This window comes from Sinohyriopsis cumingii, chromosome 5, assembly GCF_028554795.1.
Source record: "Sinohyriopsis cumingii isolate HCF-2022 chromosome 5, ASM2855479v2, whole genome shotgun sequence".
In the NCBI taxonomy this organism is placed as follows: Eukaryota; Metazoa; Mollusca; class Bivalvia; order Unionida; family Unionidae; genus Sinohyriopsis; species Sinohyriopsis cumingii.
In genome coordinates, this window is record NC_142965.1 from 42854282 (window position 1) to 42869378 (window position 15097).

General features: G+C 36.0%; 1 protein-coding gene across 4 annotated transcripts in view; it reads right to left on the reverse strand.

Moving 5' to 3' along the window:
* Positions 1-340: 340 nt before the first annotated feature.
* Positions 341-15097, reverse strand: part of LOC149799036 (inositol 1,4,5-triphosphate receptor associated 1-like) — a 257140-nt gene continuing 242383 nt past the window's right edge. For all 4 annotated transcript variants that reach the window (XM_089957997.1, XM_089957996.1, XM_089957994.1 and 1 more), the window contains 2 exons: positions 12544-12672; positions 341-10605 (listed from right to left, as the gene is read on the reverse strand). In XM_089957997.1, coding sequence (XP_089814123.1) covers positions 10416-10605; positions 12544-12672 — 319 coding nt within the window. In that variant the 3' untranslated portion in view covers positions 341-10415. The remainder of the gene's footprint in view (positions 10606-12543; positions 12673-15097) is intronic.

A 15097-nucleotide genomic window follows, 5' to 3' on the forward strand; every position in this document is an offset into this window, starting at 1 on the left:
GATTTGAGTGCAAAGCAGGGTCCATAACTAAGTCTAGTCTTGCCATAAAAAGGTTACATTTAAACTTGTCCAGGTGCTCCTGATGCCAAATTTAAAACAAATAATGGATTTAAAAAAAAACTGAACCAACCTAGAAATTTCACAGGAAACTGGTGAAGGGCTAAACTGCACTGCACTTTGTTTGATTGCTTTTAAGGGGAATCCTCTGTGTGGTCTAAATGCTGTATATAATGTGTTTCTTTTTCACAGAGAAACTTTACTGTGTGCAATATTTTGCTCCCAAATGCAGCATCATTGGATAGGGTAAAGTGTTGAAGAAAATAAAGAAGAAAATCCTTAGTAAATTCAAGTTTTTAATCAACATACATTTAAATTCAACAATATATACAATTGCAAAGTTAAATAATTATTAATACACAAATTCGTTTGCCAATGGATTTCTCCTGTATTTTGCCATCAACTATTATCTGTATTATATAAAATGTTACATAAAAGACAAGAGTCATTTTCTGCAACTTTGAAATTGGCATACTATGCAAGAACATAGGGATAATAATATTCAAAGAAATTGGTCCATATGAAAAACATACAACCATTACTGTGATGTGTAAAATTGAATTCAATTTGAAGGAGCTCGTGGTCTATGCTGCTGTACATTAATTCACAAGTAGAACAGTTTTGACTCTATGTTGGTGTATTATGCCACAACAGCTCTGGGTCATGCATGTTGGACATAAACAATGAAGGTAGAAGGGAAATTTGTTCTGGCAGAAAATGAAACTGGGTTGAGAAATGTTGATCCTCATCTGGAGCTACAAATGTCAAATATTCTTAAACTGCAAATTCCTGTAATCTCTGAACACTGGAAAGCTGTGTATTTCCCAATCTGATTTTATCCACCTGATAAGTTGTCATCTTGAAATTAAATCAAATCTATAAAATTCTATCTTTGAGTTTAAGTTGAGTTGTAGAATTTGGAAATTTGGTACCTGTTACAGTAGTTCAAATTTCATGCCCAAAATCATAAATGTGCTTGGATCCGAATGTTCCTTTTAATGGTCAGTTATGGAGATATCTGATGAAAGTTGTTTTTAATATTGAGGTGCTGTAATTGACCATAATGCCATACTGTTTTGCACTTATGAGGCAAAATACTGCAGATAAGTCCTGTGAAGAGACCCTCAGCTTCTACTTACAACAACTTGCAAGTATTTTTGAATGAAATTAATTTGCTGACTACATGTATAAGAGTATCAGAAATCAGAGAAACACAACTGAGTATAATGTTTCTCGATGACTGGTATTATGGATAACTAAGTTATGGTGACATCATCAGTAATAAAAAAGGTAATTACCTACAGCAACAGTCAAGGCAAAAAGGTTGTAGAGGCACTCCTATGCAGCATGTACCTTGTAACTGCATTCAACAGTATTCAACTAAGATATCACATCTAAGGGAGGTTGTTTTTGTGGGGTTTAATGCCATTTTGCAGCATACGATAGGCTATATTTGGTGGCCAGTATTAATGGTGGAGGAAGAACCACTGACCCACGAGAAGCTACTAGCAAGCTTTCTCATATACCCACATTGGCTGAATCCGAGACTCGAACCACTGCAGACAGAGGTGTCTAAGGGAGGTAATAAAGGTTTCTGGGTAAAGGCAGTGCCAGTGTACTTTTTTGTCGGATTTTGGGAAATGGGGAAATAATAAATTGTACATAAGAAACATTTTAATAGTCATTTCATGAAATCATATATGCAGAACATTAACTTGCTTAAGATTATCTCCAAATCTGACCTTTAAGCAACTCAAAATGCTTGCCTCAAAATCTTCGCTAGTTTCTGGGTGGGTGGGTGGGTAGGGAAGGTGGCAGAAAATGGTAGTGTTTCAATGGTTGAGTGCCAGACTTGAATCCAGCATGGACCAGCTGTAACTGTTATGGTGTTTTCATGGGCTAGGCACTACTTCTATTGCTTCATCAGCCATAGATTTGCTGCTGTTCCGGTAGGCACCAACAAACAAATGATCTTTCCATATAGAATTCTATTTGGTCATCACTGTTGTGGTACAAGAAACACCTGTATATGATTCAAAGCTTTTTTTCTGTACAATCTGAATGCTAGTTTACACACACACAGCTATGTGCATTTCAAAAAATCTAGGACCAAACTGTCTGTCAAAAGGTCTTACAAGGAGTTATGTATAATTACAGTGTGCAAAATGACACAAAATAAATAGGAAAACATGTTTATAGACATCAGCAAGTAAACATGAAACAAAACTGCATTAGTTTTCAGGAAACCTAAAACCAGTAAAGCAAATATTTCTCACAGATACTGCTGATGATATTATTTTTAAAAATTTCAGTACAAATAAAAAAATGATGCAAGTAATAAAGATATATATAGAATTCAATTCTCAGTTTTCTATGTGCTGAAATGAAAGACAAAACGTGGGCTGAACAGGAACTCTACATCTTGTCTGCATGTACACTGTGTCATGATGTGTAAAAACGGTTAAGAATGAAGCTGATATCCAGAAGGTTGTATTTGTCTTACTATTAGCTGAGTACGCAACACCCTACCCTTCCCATATGTTCACAGAAAACAAATGCATTGCCATCGTCTTTGTGTATGACCCTAAATTCATATGTGTACATGAAACTTCAATAGAAACCTAACCATGTGAAATACAAGTCAAAAAGACCCACTTTGGAAGAATAAGGTTGTTTTTACCAAGATGCATTCAAATATAAAGATGACTGAAGCTAAAAATGCCTCAGAAACTGATCTAAATGAAAAGCTTAACCAAATTTAGGTCCAGTGACCTATTTTGGTATGGTGGCATTATGCTAACTTAGGCTTCAAGCATGTGGTCAATAATAAAAGACTAATTTAAATGAAAGACTAAAGTCACTGAAGCATATTGAGATTACAGTAACCTATTTTAATTGTATGGTTGCATGACTCTTAAGAACTCAATGTGTAAGAGAAACTGACTTAAATGGAAAACTTAATCGAGATGTGATGACTGTAAGGTGATATGGATGTAAAAGGATAACACCATGCTCCTTTCGATAAACCTGGCAGGGCTATACAAATGTCTTAAGTTATAAAGTTGAAATGAGTTTCAAGTTTGCTTATTGTAACTTGAGCAATGAAGCTCATGATTAGATCAACTTTTATTCCTCATCTTTTTGAAACATTTTAAGCATTCTCCATCTTGAGGTTAATCTCTGCAATCTGCAACTTTATTATAATAAAACCTGAACTGCAGACTTTTCTAGATATTCTTAACAGCATGCACAAGGATACTCAATGACTTTCAGAGAACCATAAATATGTCGTTGGTGTACCAAAGATGCAAATGCAAGTAAAACAGCTCAAAGTGGTTCAAAATTGTTTTCCTTTATTAAGTGTCCTTTATATGGCAGTGTCTTTAATAAAAGTTACAGTATAACTTTAAAACTCCATGTGCTATCATCATCAAATAAATAAAGTTCATATCAAATTGTTCTTAAACTATGCTGGTTACAAGCAACATCTCATTAACAAATATGAAGTTGATTGAGAAGAATGGTAACAACTGTCAAAAATGGTGCAGATGATGTTGATAGTAAACAACATTTCAAGTTTCCATGGAAAGACATGAATATACTTGACAAGGTGCATAACTCAGTCCACAATGAAACAGATTAGACTAAACCCTAAAATGGCACATTCAAGCCTTTAAAACAATATACCAAATGGAATACATGTATGTTGCATGGTTCTACAACCAAGATTCATGTTATACTGGTTAGAAACATGAATGTGAAAACATTAAGTTAATTGTCATGGGTCATAACTATGTTTAAAATGGAACAAATTCCATAACAGGCCAATTTAAGTCTATGAGACAACGTTTTCTTTATCAGATCATTTCAGAATATATTGAACTGTTATGCTATGCAGGTTACAAGCAACATCCCATCAAAGATTAAGTTTCTTGTCAAGATCATAACTCTATCAAAATGGTCCTGACAAGACACAACTCATGAAAGGCACAGTTAGGTATGTGAGATAATGTTCATACCAAACTGCATCAGAATACGTTGAATACTTTGTGAGCTATGCCGATTATAAGCAACATCCCGTGTGAAGATATGAACTGTCAAAGGTCATAACTCTATTCAAAGTGAAGTTGATGAGACAAAACCCATAAATGGCACACACCCATATCAATGAGACAAAGTACACACCAGACTGCAACATAATATGTTGAATAATTTGCGAGCTATGCAGATTATAAGCAACATCCCATGTGAAGATATGAAGTTAAATGTCAAAGGTCATAACTCTATTCAAAGTGAAGTTGATGAGACAAAACCCATAAATGGCACACACCCAGATCAATGAGACAAAGTACACACCAGACTGCAACATAATATGTTGAATAATTTGTGAGCTATGCAGATTATAAGCAACATCCCATGTGAAGATATGAAGTTAAATGTCAAAGGTCATAACTCTATTCAAAGTGAAGTTGATGAGACAAAACCCATAAATGGCACACACCCAGATCAGTGAGACAAAGTACACACCAGACTGCAACATAATATGTTGAATAATTTGCGAGCTATGCAGATTATAAGCAACATCCCATGTGAAGATATGAAGTTAACTGTCAAAGGTCATAACTCTATTCAAAGTGAAGTTGATGAGACAAAACCCATAAATGGCACACACCAAAATCAATGAGACAAAGTACACACCAGACTGGAACATAATATGTTGAATAATTTGTGAGCTATGCAGATTATAAGCAACATCCCATGTGAAGATATGAAGTTAACTGTCAAAGGTCATAACTCTATTCAAAGTGAAGTTGATGAGACAAAACCCATAAATGGCACACACCCAGATCAATGAGACAAAGTACACACCAGATTGCAACAGAATATGTTCCTTGGTTCCTGAGCTAGCTGGTTGTAAGAATCTGCTCTAATAACTCTATCAAAACTGGACCAGAAAGGCTGAAATATTTAAAAGGTACATCTATGTGAAATAGGCAAAATTCATTTACCAAATGACATCCAAGTATGTGTAAGGATTGCAGAGTTATGCTGGTTACAAGTCATGTTAACAGATGGACAGATGAATTGAAAAAGTGATTACTACAGGACTCCATGTTTTACTTCAGGCCCTCTTTAAAAGAACAGTCTAATAAATGAAGTTATATTAAAAAGGCAGACTGTGCACAAGGAAACATTTTAGTAGACTAAAAAAAAAACTATTAATCACAGATGTTCTTAAATGGTGCTATAATAACATATGAAAGATAAATCTAAACTTCTAACACAGACACGGATTATGCAAAATCATTCTAAATCAAACCCTTAAATGAGACAAAGATTATACAAAATTAAACTTATAACAGAGATAAGCAATTTGCCAGATGAATCTATATTAAACCTCAAGCTGAGATGAGCATTATTTAAAACAATACTTGCAGAAATTTACCCCCATGTTGTTATCTGCACTTCCCAAAGATCTATTTAGTATGTCACACAACACAAATCAGGTAGAGAATCCTGGGTTTCCATATAACTGTACAAATGGTATACATAATGGAAAGCTTGTTCAATGATTACTAAAGCTTGTACCCAAGGCCTGTAACAATGATAAGTACCATATATGTTCAATTTTAAATTGAGTCCAACTGCAAACTGCATAAACTTTATAATCTGTTTGCATATAATATGTAGGCAGATCAGGGTCTAAGTTGTTTGTTCTACTGATTAATCATAGAAAATTATATAGACCCAGATCTGATGGCACTTTAATGCGATGGAAGATCTAGGTCTGTGCAGTTTTGCATTTCAACTTGACTTGTAAGCATGTATCTATCGTAATAAATATTTCTTTCATGGCATAATATACAAAGAGATACATCATTTGATGTATCAAAGTGGAAGCCCTGATGGCACTGTGTATTGCCTCAATTTAGCTGTTGTACATTCATAGTTGAGAATTAAGGCTTTTTTTAAATAGCAAGATGTATTTGGATTGTTTTGCTTTGATCTGAACTGTATGAATATACAAAAAAGAAAAAGCATATTTTAAAAAATTGAAGTCTATTTGTGCAGTGGTACTGTTCTACAATGAGCCCATAACTGCATAGAATATAGCACTGAAAATGTTTATATGAAATTTGTATATGGTACCAATTTATTGAAATGACTGAAGCTGAGAGGATGATGCAGTGAACAAAAGTCCTTTAGCTGGCTCACACTGCTAACCAAGGCTTTATGGAGTTTAGCATCTTCAAATGAACCTGTGACATACACAAAGCAAATTCCTGTGTTGAAGCATTGACATGTGGTTCTGAAGCTACATTAGCTACATGTATCAGGGAACTGTACTAATCACATTAACAAATGTAATTACTTTATAAATACATGTTTGGTATACCTTGGGAAGTCCTTCAGCTGACAGCCATGTTGTGCTATTTTGAATACAAAAGGTGAAAATCAAAGTAGTGTGTGTGTGATTAGGATTTTTAATGTAGCTTTAACAATTTTTCAGTCATACTGCTACAATGTCTGCAGTGTGGCAGTTTATAGTGATGTCCAGCACTGGGGCATCATGCTGCAGACATGTAGCATATGTCCCACCCAGTCACATTATCCTGACATCAGGCTGATCAGTCCTAACACTAACCTCTTAATGCTGAGCACCAAGCGAGGCAGCTGTTAGTACCATTTTTGTAAGTCTTTGGTATGACTTGGCTGGGGAACGAACCCACAACCTCCCGCTTCCGAGAAAAATAAAAAATCAAAGTAGTACTTATATAATTAACATGGATGATTGTAGTGACACACATTTACTTAAGATAGAAGAGAATGTAACTCCCTAGATGTTACTACTCATGGACCATCTTACCATGCAACTCCCTAGATGTTACTACTCATGAACCATCTTACCATGCAACTCCCTAGATATTACTACTAATGGACCATCTTACCATGCAACTCCCTAGATATTACTACTCATGGACCATCTTACCATGTAACTCCCTAGATGTTACTAGATGTTACTACTCATGGACCATCTTACCATGCAACTCCCTAGATATTACTACTCATGGACCATCTTACCATGCAACTTCCTAGATGTTGCTGCTCACTGCCCACCTTACCATGCAACTTCCTAGATGTTACTACTCATGGACCATCTTCCCATGCAACTCCCTAGATATTACTACTCATGGACCATCTTCCCATGCAACTCCCTAGATATTACTACTCATGGACCATCTTACCATGCAAATCCCTAGATATTACTACTCATGGACCATCTTACCATGCAACTTCCTAGATATTACTACTCATGGACCATCTTACCATGCAACTCCCTAAATGTTACTACTCGTGGACCATCTTCCCATGCAACTTCCTAGATGTTACTACTCATGGACCATCTTACCATGCAACTCCCTAGATGTTACTACTCACTGCCCACCTTACCATGCAACTCCCTAGATGTTACTACTCATGGACCATCTTACCATGCAACTTCCTAGATATTACTACTCATGGACCATCTTACCATGCAACTCCCTAAATGTTATTACTCGTGGACCATCTTACCATGCAACTTCCTAGATGTTACTACTCATGGACCATCTTACCATGCAACTCCCTAGATGTTACTACTCACTTCCCACCTTACCATGCAACTCCCTAGATGTTACTACTCATGGACCATCTTACCATGCAACTTCCTAGATATTACTACTCGTGGACCATCTTACCATGCAACTCCCTAGATGTTACTACTCATGGACCATCTTACCATGCAACTTCCTAGATATTACTACTCATGGACCATCTTACCATGCAACTCCTTAAATGTTACTACTCGTGGACCATCTTCCCATGCAACTTCCTAGATGTTACTACTCATGGACCATCTTACCATGCAACTCCCTAGATGTTACTACTCACTGCCCACCTTTCCATGCAACTCCCTAGATATTACTGCTCATGGACCATCTTACCATGCAACTCCCTAGATATTACTACTCATGGACCATCTTACCGTGCAACTCCCTAGATGTTACTACTCGTGGACCATCTTACCATGCAACTCCCTAGATATTACTACTCATGGACCATCTTACCATGCAACTCCCTAGATGTTACTACTCGTGGACCATCTTACCATGCAACTCCCTAGATGTTACTACTCATGGACCATCTTACCATGCAACTCTCTATATACACTTCAAACATTATCAAAATTTTCTTTCCTTTATGTTATAGAGAATTTATATTAAAATTGGAAACTTTACTTGAAGAATTATTAATTTATTTTGATTTCCTTTAAAAGGATTTTCTACAATTACCTCATTAAGCCCCAGTGCTGACTTTGGATGTTATCAGGTTGTATCCTGCTTCTGAGTTCTGTAGTGACATGATCATTTCAGATATACCAAAGTGTGTGGTATTATGGACAAGTAGACAGATGTTGTTCTACAATGATGCAAACTAATTTAAACTTTCTACTCACATTACAAAAAATAGAAGGAAAAACATAGTTTGTGAGACTTGTATTTGTACATTAAAAATTCACTGGTTGTTGGAACTATATTTTGTGCTCAGATTTAAGACTTCTTGGCCTGAGATAGCATAACTTTGAGATCTGGGATAAAAAGTGGCCAGGATACAAAAATGATGGCTCTAGTAAGCAATAAAAAGAACATCAACTTTAACCTTTCTGCACATGCGTTAAGAGTAATAGCCAATAAAAGAAAAAGACACAACATGGCATCCAGTTAAACGAAAATCTCTTGGAAGCTGATGTATTTTGGATATATTAGAATTAACCTCCAAAATGTGTCTCTTACCCCCATTTCAGGTGAAAATGACAAAAAATGTGTGAGGCTGAACGAGTTAAATTTTCAAAAGCAGGGGAATAAAAAGGGAAATAACTGCTATCAAGTAGAACAATTTACTGAACTTGAGTTGCCTACCTTTCAACAAAAATTGTTCTGATAGGCCATTTCATGTTCCCATTTTTAGCCACACCTAATAAAACTATATTAGGTGAAGGAGAATGAATCCTATATCATGGCAGTGGAGAAACTGAAATTCCTCATTGGTCAAGAAAAGCTGAAATATTTTGAGTGGATATATGAGCTAGATGGTATGCTCAGGAATTTGCTCCATGGATGCCATGGTTTACATGTTACATTTCAAGGCAATGCGACTATATAGGAGACAAAAAATAAGTTTTGTTTATATGACTGTCCTGTACTGTACTAAGCTTACTGGTTTCATATAGAATATTTCTTGTTAAAGGGACTCTTTTGCAGACAAGTGACTAAAAAGTAATACATGTATTTTACAATTGAAACTGCTATATATACTCACAAGTCAAGAAAACTGCCAACTGCATAGACCCACACCTGCCAATTTATAATGTACTGGCAGATGAGAGTCAATGCAGTATGTTAGAAGTAAACAGTTGAATAAACAACATGCACCAGTTGATCTGGGTTTCTGCAGTTTGTCAGTAGTAGTCAGTAGAACAAACTGACCTTAATCTGTCAGTGCATCATATGATGGCATATCAGGGTCTATGTTGTTACAGCTGGACCCAAGTGAGCATATACGGTAACAGAAATAAACAGGCTTTTCTGTAGAGTGACAACTCTGTTGTTACTAAGCTTATTACTAGCCTGCTTAAATAAACTGTGAAGATGAAAGTATTGATAACATTTTCCGATAACAGTGATGGTTTGGATGCTTAGGAAAAATACAGTACATTAAATAGGATCATATGAATGCTAATAAATTATAAAATTTTGAATAATTTTCCTTTATATGATCATAAAAGATACAAATATTCAGTTAAAACAAGTAATTTGAATTTTAAATGTTTTTTTCTTCTTTTATTTTCATAATAAGAAAATTATAAAAAAGTTCATTAAAAAAACCTGGTAGAAAATATTTAAATATAACCTTTTATTACCATTATGTATTGAAATGATTCTACATGAAGCTGTCCAACAATACAGAGGGAGTTAACCATTCTATGATTATTCTATCTAAAGATTTAACTTTAAAAGCTATATCCTTTTACATGGCTAGACTAAATTTTCAACAAAATAGAAACACAAAGCTAAATATAGAACAGTGCTTATTATTAGAAATAAAGCTATTCTAAACTGAGAGCAGGCAGCATGCCATAGGTTTTAGAGAGATAAATTGTTCCATGCAAATGTTTGACTGCATGTGATGAGTCTAAGGTGAAAATAAATTAAGGTACATGTATTTCCCAATATCTTTCTTCCTTCTTCTGATGAATATTTTAGGTGGATTAACCATTGTAGTTGAGGTATTTCTCGGAAAATTCATTCTACAGATTGTTAGTGTGGGGGTTCATCCATGTGTCTGTACTGCATAGATGCTGAGCTGATTGGAAGCAATGAAATTAAGACAACAATAATGGCCATCACAAAAAGAAAACCTGCTAATGTAAGCCGAACCTTCTTCCATGACAGATCAACCTTGGGTATTTTGGACTTCACTCTCTCAATTAGAAGCTCCTTAAGAGTCCTGCAAAACAAACGACAGAAAAATAATTAAACTTTCTCCCGTATACACATTTACTTAGGACTTAAATTATGACCTGTGCTGAAAGAAGTTCATTATAAGTTCAGTTTACAAGTTATTTCAGTGAAATTCAATTTAGTGGGCATCTTAGGTACATGTACCTATTTCTGCATTTAAAAATCATTAAGGATGCCTCTAAGTAGTAGCCCCAGAAATATCACACTGACGACTTGGACATAAGTCTTGCTAAGGAACTAAATTTATTGCCATTAACAATTACAAAATCTGTATTGAATAACTTTAACACATTAACCTCTGGAGGTTTCTGTCGTTTTCACCTGAAATTCGAGTAGGAAACACATTTTGAAAGCTATTTCTGAATACATCCTAATACATCAACTTCCAGGTTATTTTCCAATAACCTAATGCCTACTTGTGTTAGAAACGTCGTTTTTCATTGACTGTTTGGCTCAAGCATGAGCAGAAGGGTAAAAGTTAGATTTTTTGTTGGGTTTTTTTGCTTTTTATTTTCATTTCGAGACCACTCTTTATTCCAAATGCCTATCTTATCCTACTTTTTGCAAAGGTTCATCTGTCTGTTTGCAGTTCATACCGGTCTGCCTTAGATCTGAGACCAAAATGTCTAAAATCCAGACACAAAATTGGATTCCGCCCACAGGCAAATTTTGGGTGGAAAAAATCAGGTCCAAAAAATGAGGTTTTTCCCTCTGTATTTTATAGTGCAACTAGAACTCCCAGATTATTTGGTATCATTTTAGAGCTACATCTGTCCACCTTTCTATAATACCACCCACTTTAGTGTATCATACATGACCATGACCCTACAGAGCTTAGCAGTAGGCTACTACCTCCTGCCACGTAAACTCATCGCCAGGGGTTAATGTGTTAAGGGAACTCGAGGGGTGATGAGCACTTTGTTAAATTAACCCTTTTACACTGCTAACCCTTACTCCCATAATGCAGATGAGTCTATGGTCAAGCAAGATGGTACAATGTAAATCTGTTTAGTGTATAATAATAATAATAATAATAATAATAATAATGACTTTAATTAATGATAACACAGTTAGCTGAAGAACTAATCTAACTAAGCCTTTCATATAAAGGAACTTCTATACAAATACATATACATACACTTGCATTCATATACAGACACATGAATACATATAAACGGTAGCATGTACAGACAACAATATACAATCTGTACTTTCTTTCCTATCTCTCAACATATTAAACTTACATAGTCAATATGCATGCAATATGCCATTAGTGACAAACAGATGGGAAGTATATTCAGTGATGCCCAGATACATTTATGTTCATTCTTCTTTTAACTAGGTCTCTGAAGTCACTGGATATATTGGGATTGGAAGAAGGAAATAGAGTGGGCATTACCAATCTCAACTGGAATACTATTTCAGAGCAAAGTTTTGAGGTACTGGAAACTATTTCGAATAATTCCTTATTTGGTTTGGGAATTCTATACTGTTTGGCAGACACTGATTACTATTAGGGAGTATTACCAGACAGCCTATGATGGAATAGTGACTGTAAATATACCAGAGCTCTGTTACTGGATATCTCGTACATTAACTCAGCTTTCCTCAACTGAATTCAGTCTTTAAAAGATAATATTTTTAACCTGCCAGCTAAATATTCCCTGCTTTCTGTTTGGATTGATATTAGCCCAAACGCTCTTTTCTGAAGATGTGTTAGCTTTGCTGTTTTATCAGTTGTGTGTGTGTGATTTGGATTTGTAACATAGCTTTAATAATCTGAGTCATATTGTTATGATGTTCACAGTGTGGTAGTTTATAGTAACGTCTTGCATTAGGGTATCATGCTGCAGGCTGAGGAATGGGGGAATGGAAAGGAGAAGAGTGGGTAGGTAATTTAAAGAGGTAGAGAGACAGGACATACTTTTGATCTCCTGTCAGTTGATTATCTAGTGTATCCATTACTTCTCCCAAGCTATGATTAATATGGTTCTGCTGTTCTCGAAGGTCTGTTAGATCTTTGCCCAGATTGGCTCGTAGACCTTGTTCATACCTGAAATAAGAGCAAAATCTTTATCCATTCTACTATGATACATGAATGGGCACATTGTGGGGATGCTGAGATACACATATATATCCAAAATACTATGGAATCCCTCACAACCACAACATTTTCCAGGTTATGATTCTTCCAAATAGTTAAAAAGCCATTGCATCCGCTTAACACAAAGCAATGGATGATATCTGTTTCTTTCCTTTAAGAAAAAGCTACATATTCTTTATTTTAGGACTTTAAGAGCAGATCTGCCAGGAGAAATCAGTGAGAGCATACATCAAAGTACTTTGAGTATTGAAAGAATTAAAGCACTAAAAGGCTGATAGACTATTACTCTTATGGCTTGATTCACATCTCTTAGCCTGTCCCTCACTTGGAACACAAACTTTTTTTTAGCATAACATTCTCAGACATTAAGCATGAAAATGAAATCTCCCTAAATTGATACGTTTGTTGCAAATAAGCAAATAATGAAATCTGTCAGTCATGACTATGAAGAATTTGTTGAATTTATTATCATTTAATAATAATGTTGAAAATTACATGATAACTGAGTTGCCAATGCTGCTGCGACTCCAATGATGCAAACAGAAAACAATGTCATCATGAAAGAATTCTAAGTGCTCAATGTACCTGAGTGTTTAGGAAGCACTATTTTTTCAAAAAGCAGGGGTGAATTGTTCACCATGACTGCTAAGAGACAGACTGCATAAAACTGTAGGTGGTTCTATTTTGGGTGCAAAGTATTAACATGACATCATGATTAGTTTGATTTTTGGTACTACAACAACACTTCAAAATAACATAATGCTGAGGCGAGTAGTAAAGTAATTGCCCAATGAATCAAATGGGGAATTGAACCCACACCCTTCTAGTAATCAGTTCAATGACTTAACCATGAAGCATCATGACATGAATAAAAGTGTATTATAAAGGTCTATGAAGCAATGAATCAATAATGTAATATGATACATTTAAAAAACTATGACATGAATAAACGTGTATGACAAGGGTCAGTGAAACATTGCATCATTAATGTTGTTGTTGTAGGGTTTAACGCAATTTTTCAGCACAAGATAGGCTATACATGGCGGCCAGTATTATTGGTGGAGGAAGAACCCAGGAAAACCCAGGAAAGAACCACCGACCCATGAGAAGCTACTGGCAAGCTTTCTCACATACCCATGTTAGCCGAATCCTAGACTCGAACCCATGCAGACAGAGGTGAGATGGCAGTGAAACGTAAGGGAGAGCGCTTTAGACCACTCGGGGCCCCGCATCATTAATGTAATTAGCTCCAACACATTGAGGCTATGATATGATCCTATACCTTATAATGGAATAAATAAAACTAATATTACAAACAAAAAGATGAAAAACTTAAAATCTACTACCCAAGTAGAGTTATATTTTTCAGTAAGTTTGGCTAATGATGAAGTTATTAAGTCTATATCAGGTAAATTATATTGGTCTATTGATGCAGCAGCAGGGGGGGCGAATCGGACATTTTGTCCAATCGTCATTTGGCTTAATTAATACTTTCTGCACTCAACGATCTAGTGTCGTCAGCGCCTGGTAAAAAAAAAAAACGACGACGTCGTTGGGGATCGTCCAATCGTCATTTGGTTTAATTAACACCTTCTGCGCGCCGATCCCCAGCGTCGTCAGCGTCCGGTAAACACATCGACGACCGCGTCGATGTCATCGCCCCCTCTGCTGCTATGATCTTACAAACAGAGTGATCACTAACTCCTCCTCTTGCAGATCAATTAGGTTATTTGACTGATCGGTAAGTCTGAAATTAATTCTCGTTAAAAACCGATCATGGCATCGCATATAGACCGGATTAATCGGATTCTCAATGATCAAAAATCCCGGAGGGGCTGTTGGTGAAAACGAATAAAGGATATACCCCTGTTGAGCTTGATTTGATTGCTTGGTATCCACCTGATAACTCCCTTCGATAACATCACACACTAGATTGATCGCTATCACTGATGCGATATTTACGTTGTATGGAGCAATATGCCTACCACCATCTCCGTTATCGTGTCTGAGGATAGTTGATGGGGGGGTGTCCGCGGGTGGATTCTCAGGCCATCCTAGTATGGTTCTTATTGAACTGTTATAAATATCAACCATATACCCCGGTGTGCTTATTTCAATCGTCGACGATAACGTTGGTTCATGAACTGTAATAGCGATTTTTGACTCTTTTCCTGTGATCGATTTTATCCTGCGTTGAAATTCTTTATTGATTTGCTCTATTTGGTATGACCCAGTTGGTATTGTAACCTCCTCCCAGTTTGGGGTTCCATCGGGTTTATTTGTCCGTGCAAAAACCAGCGAGTTATTAGGTTGTTGTCCGTTAAATGTGTCCGCTCGAATATTAGGCCAACTGTGATATACTCGCAATTTTGCC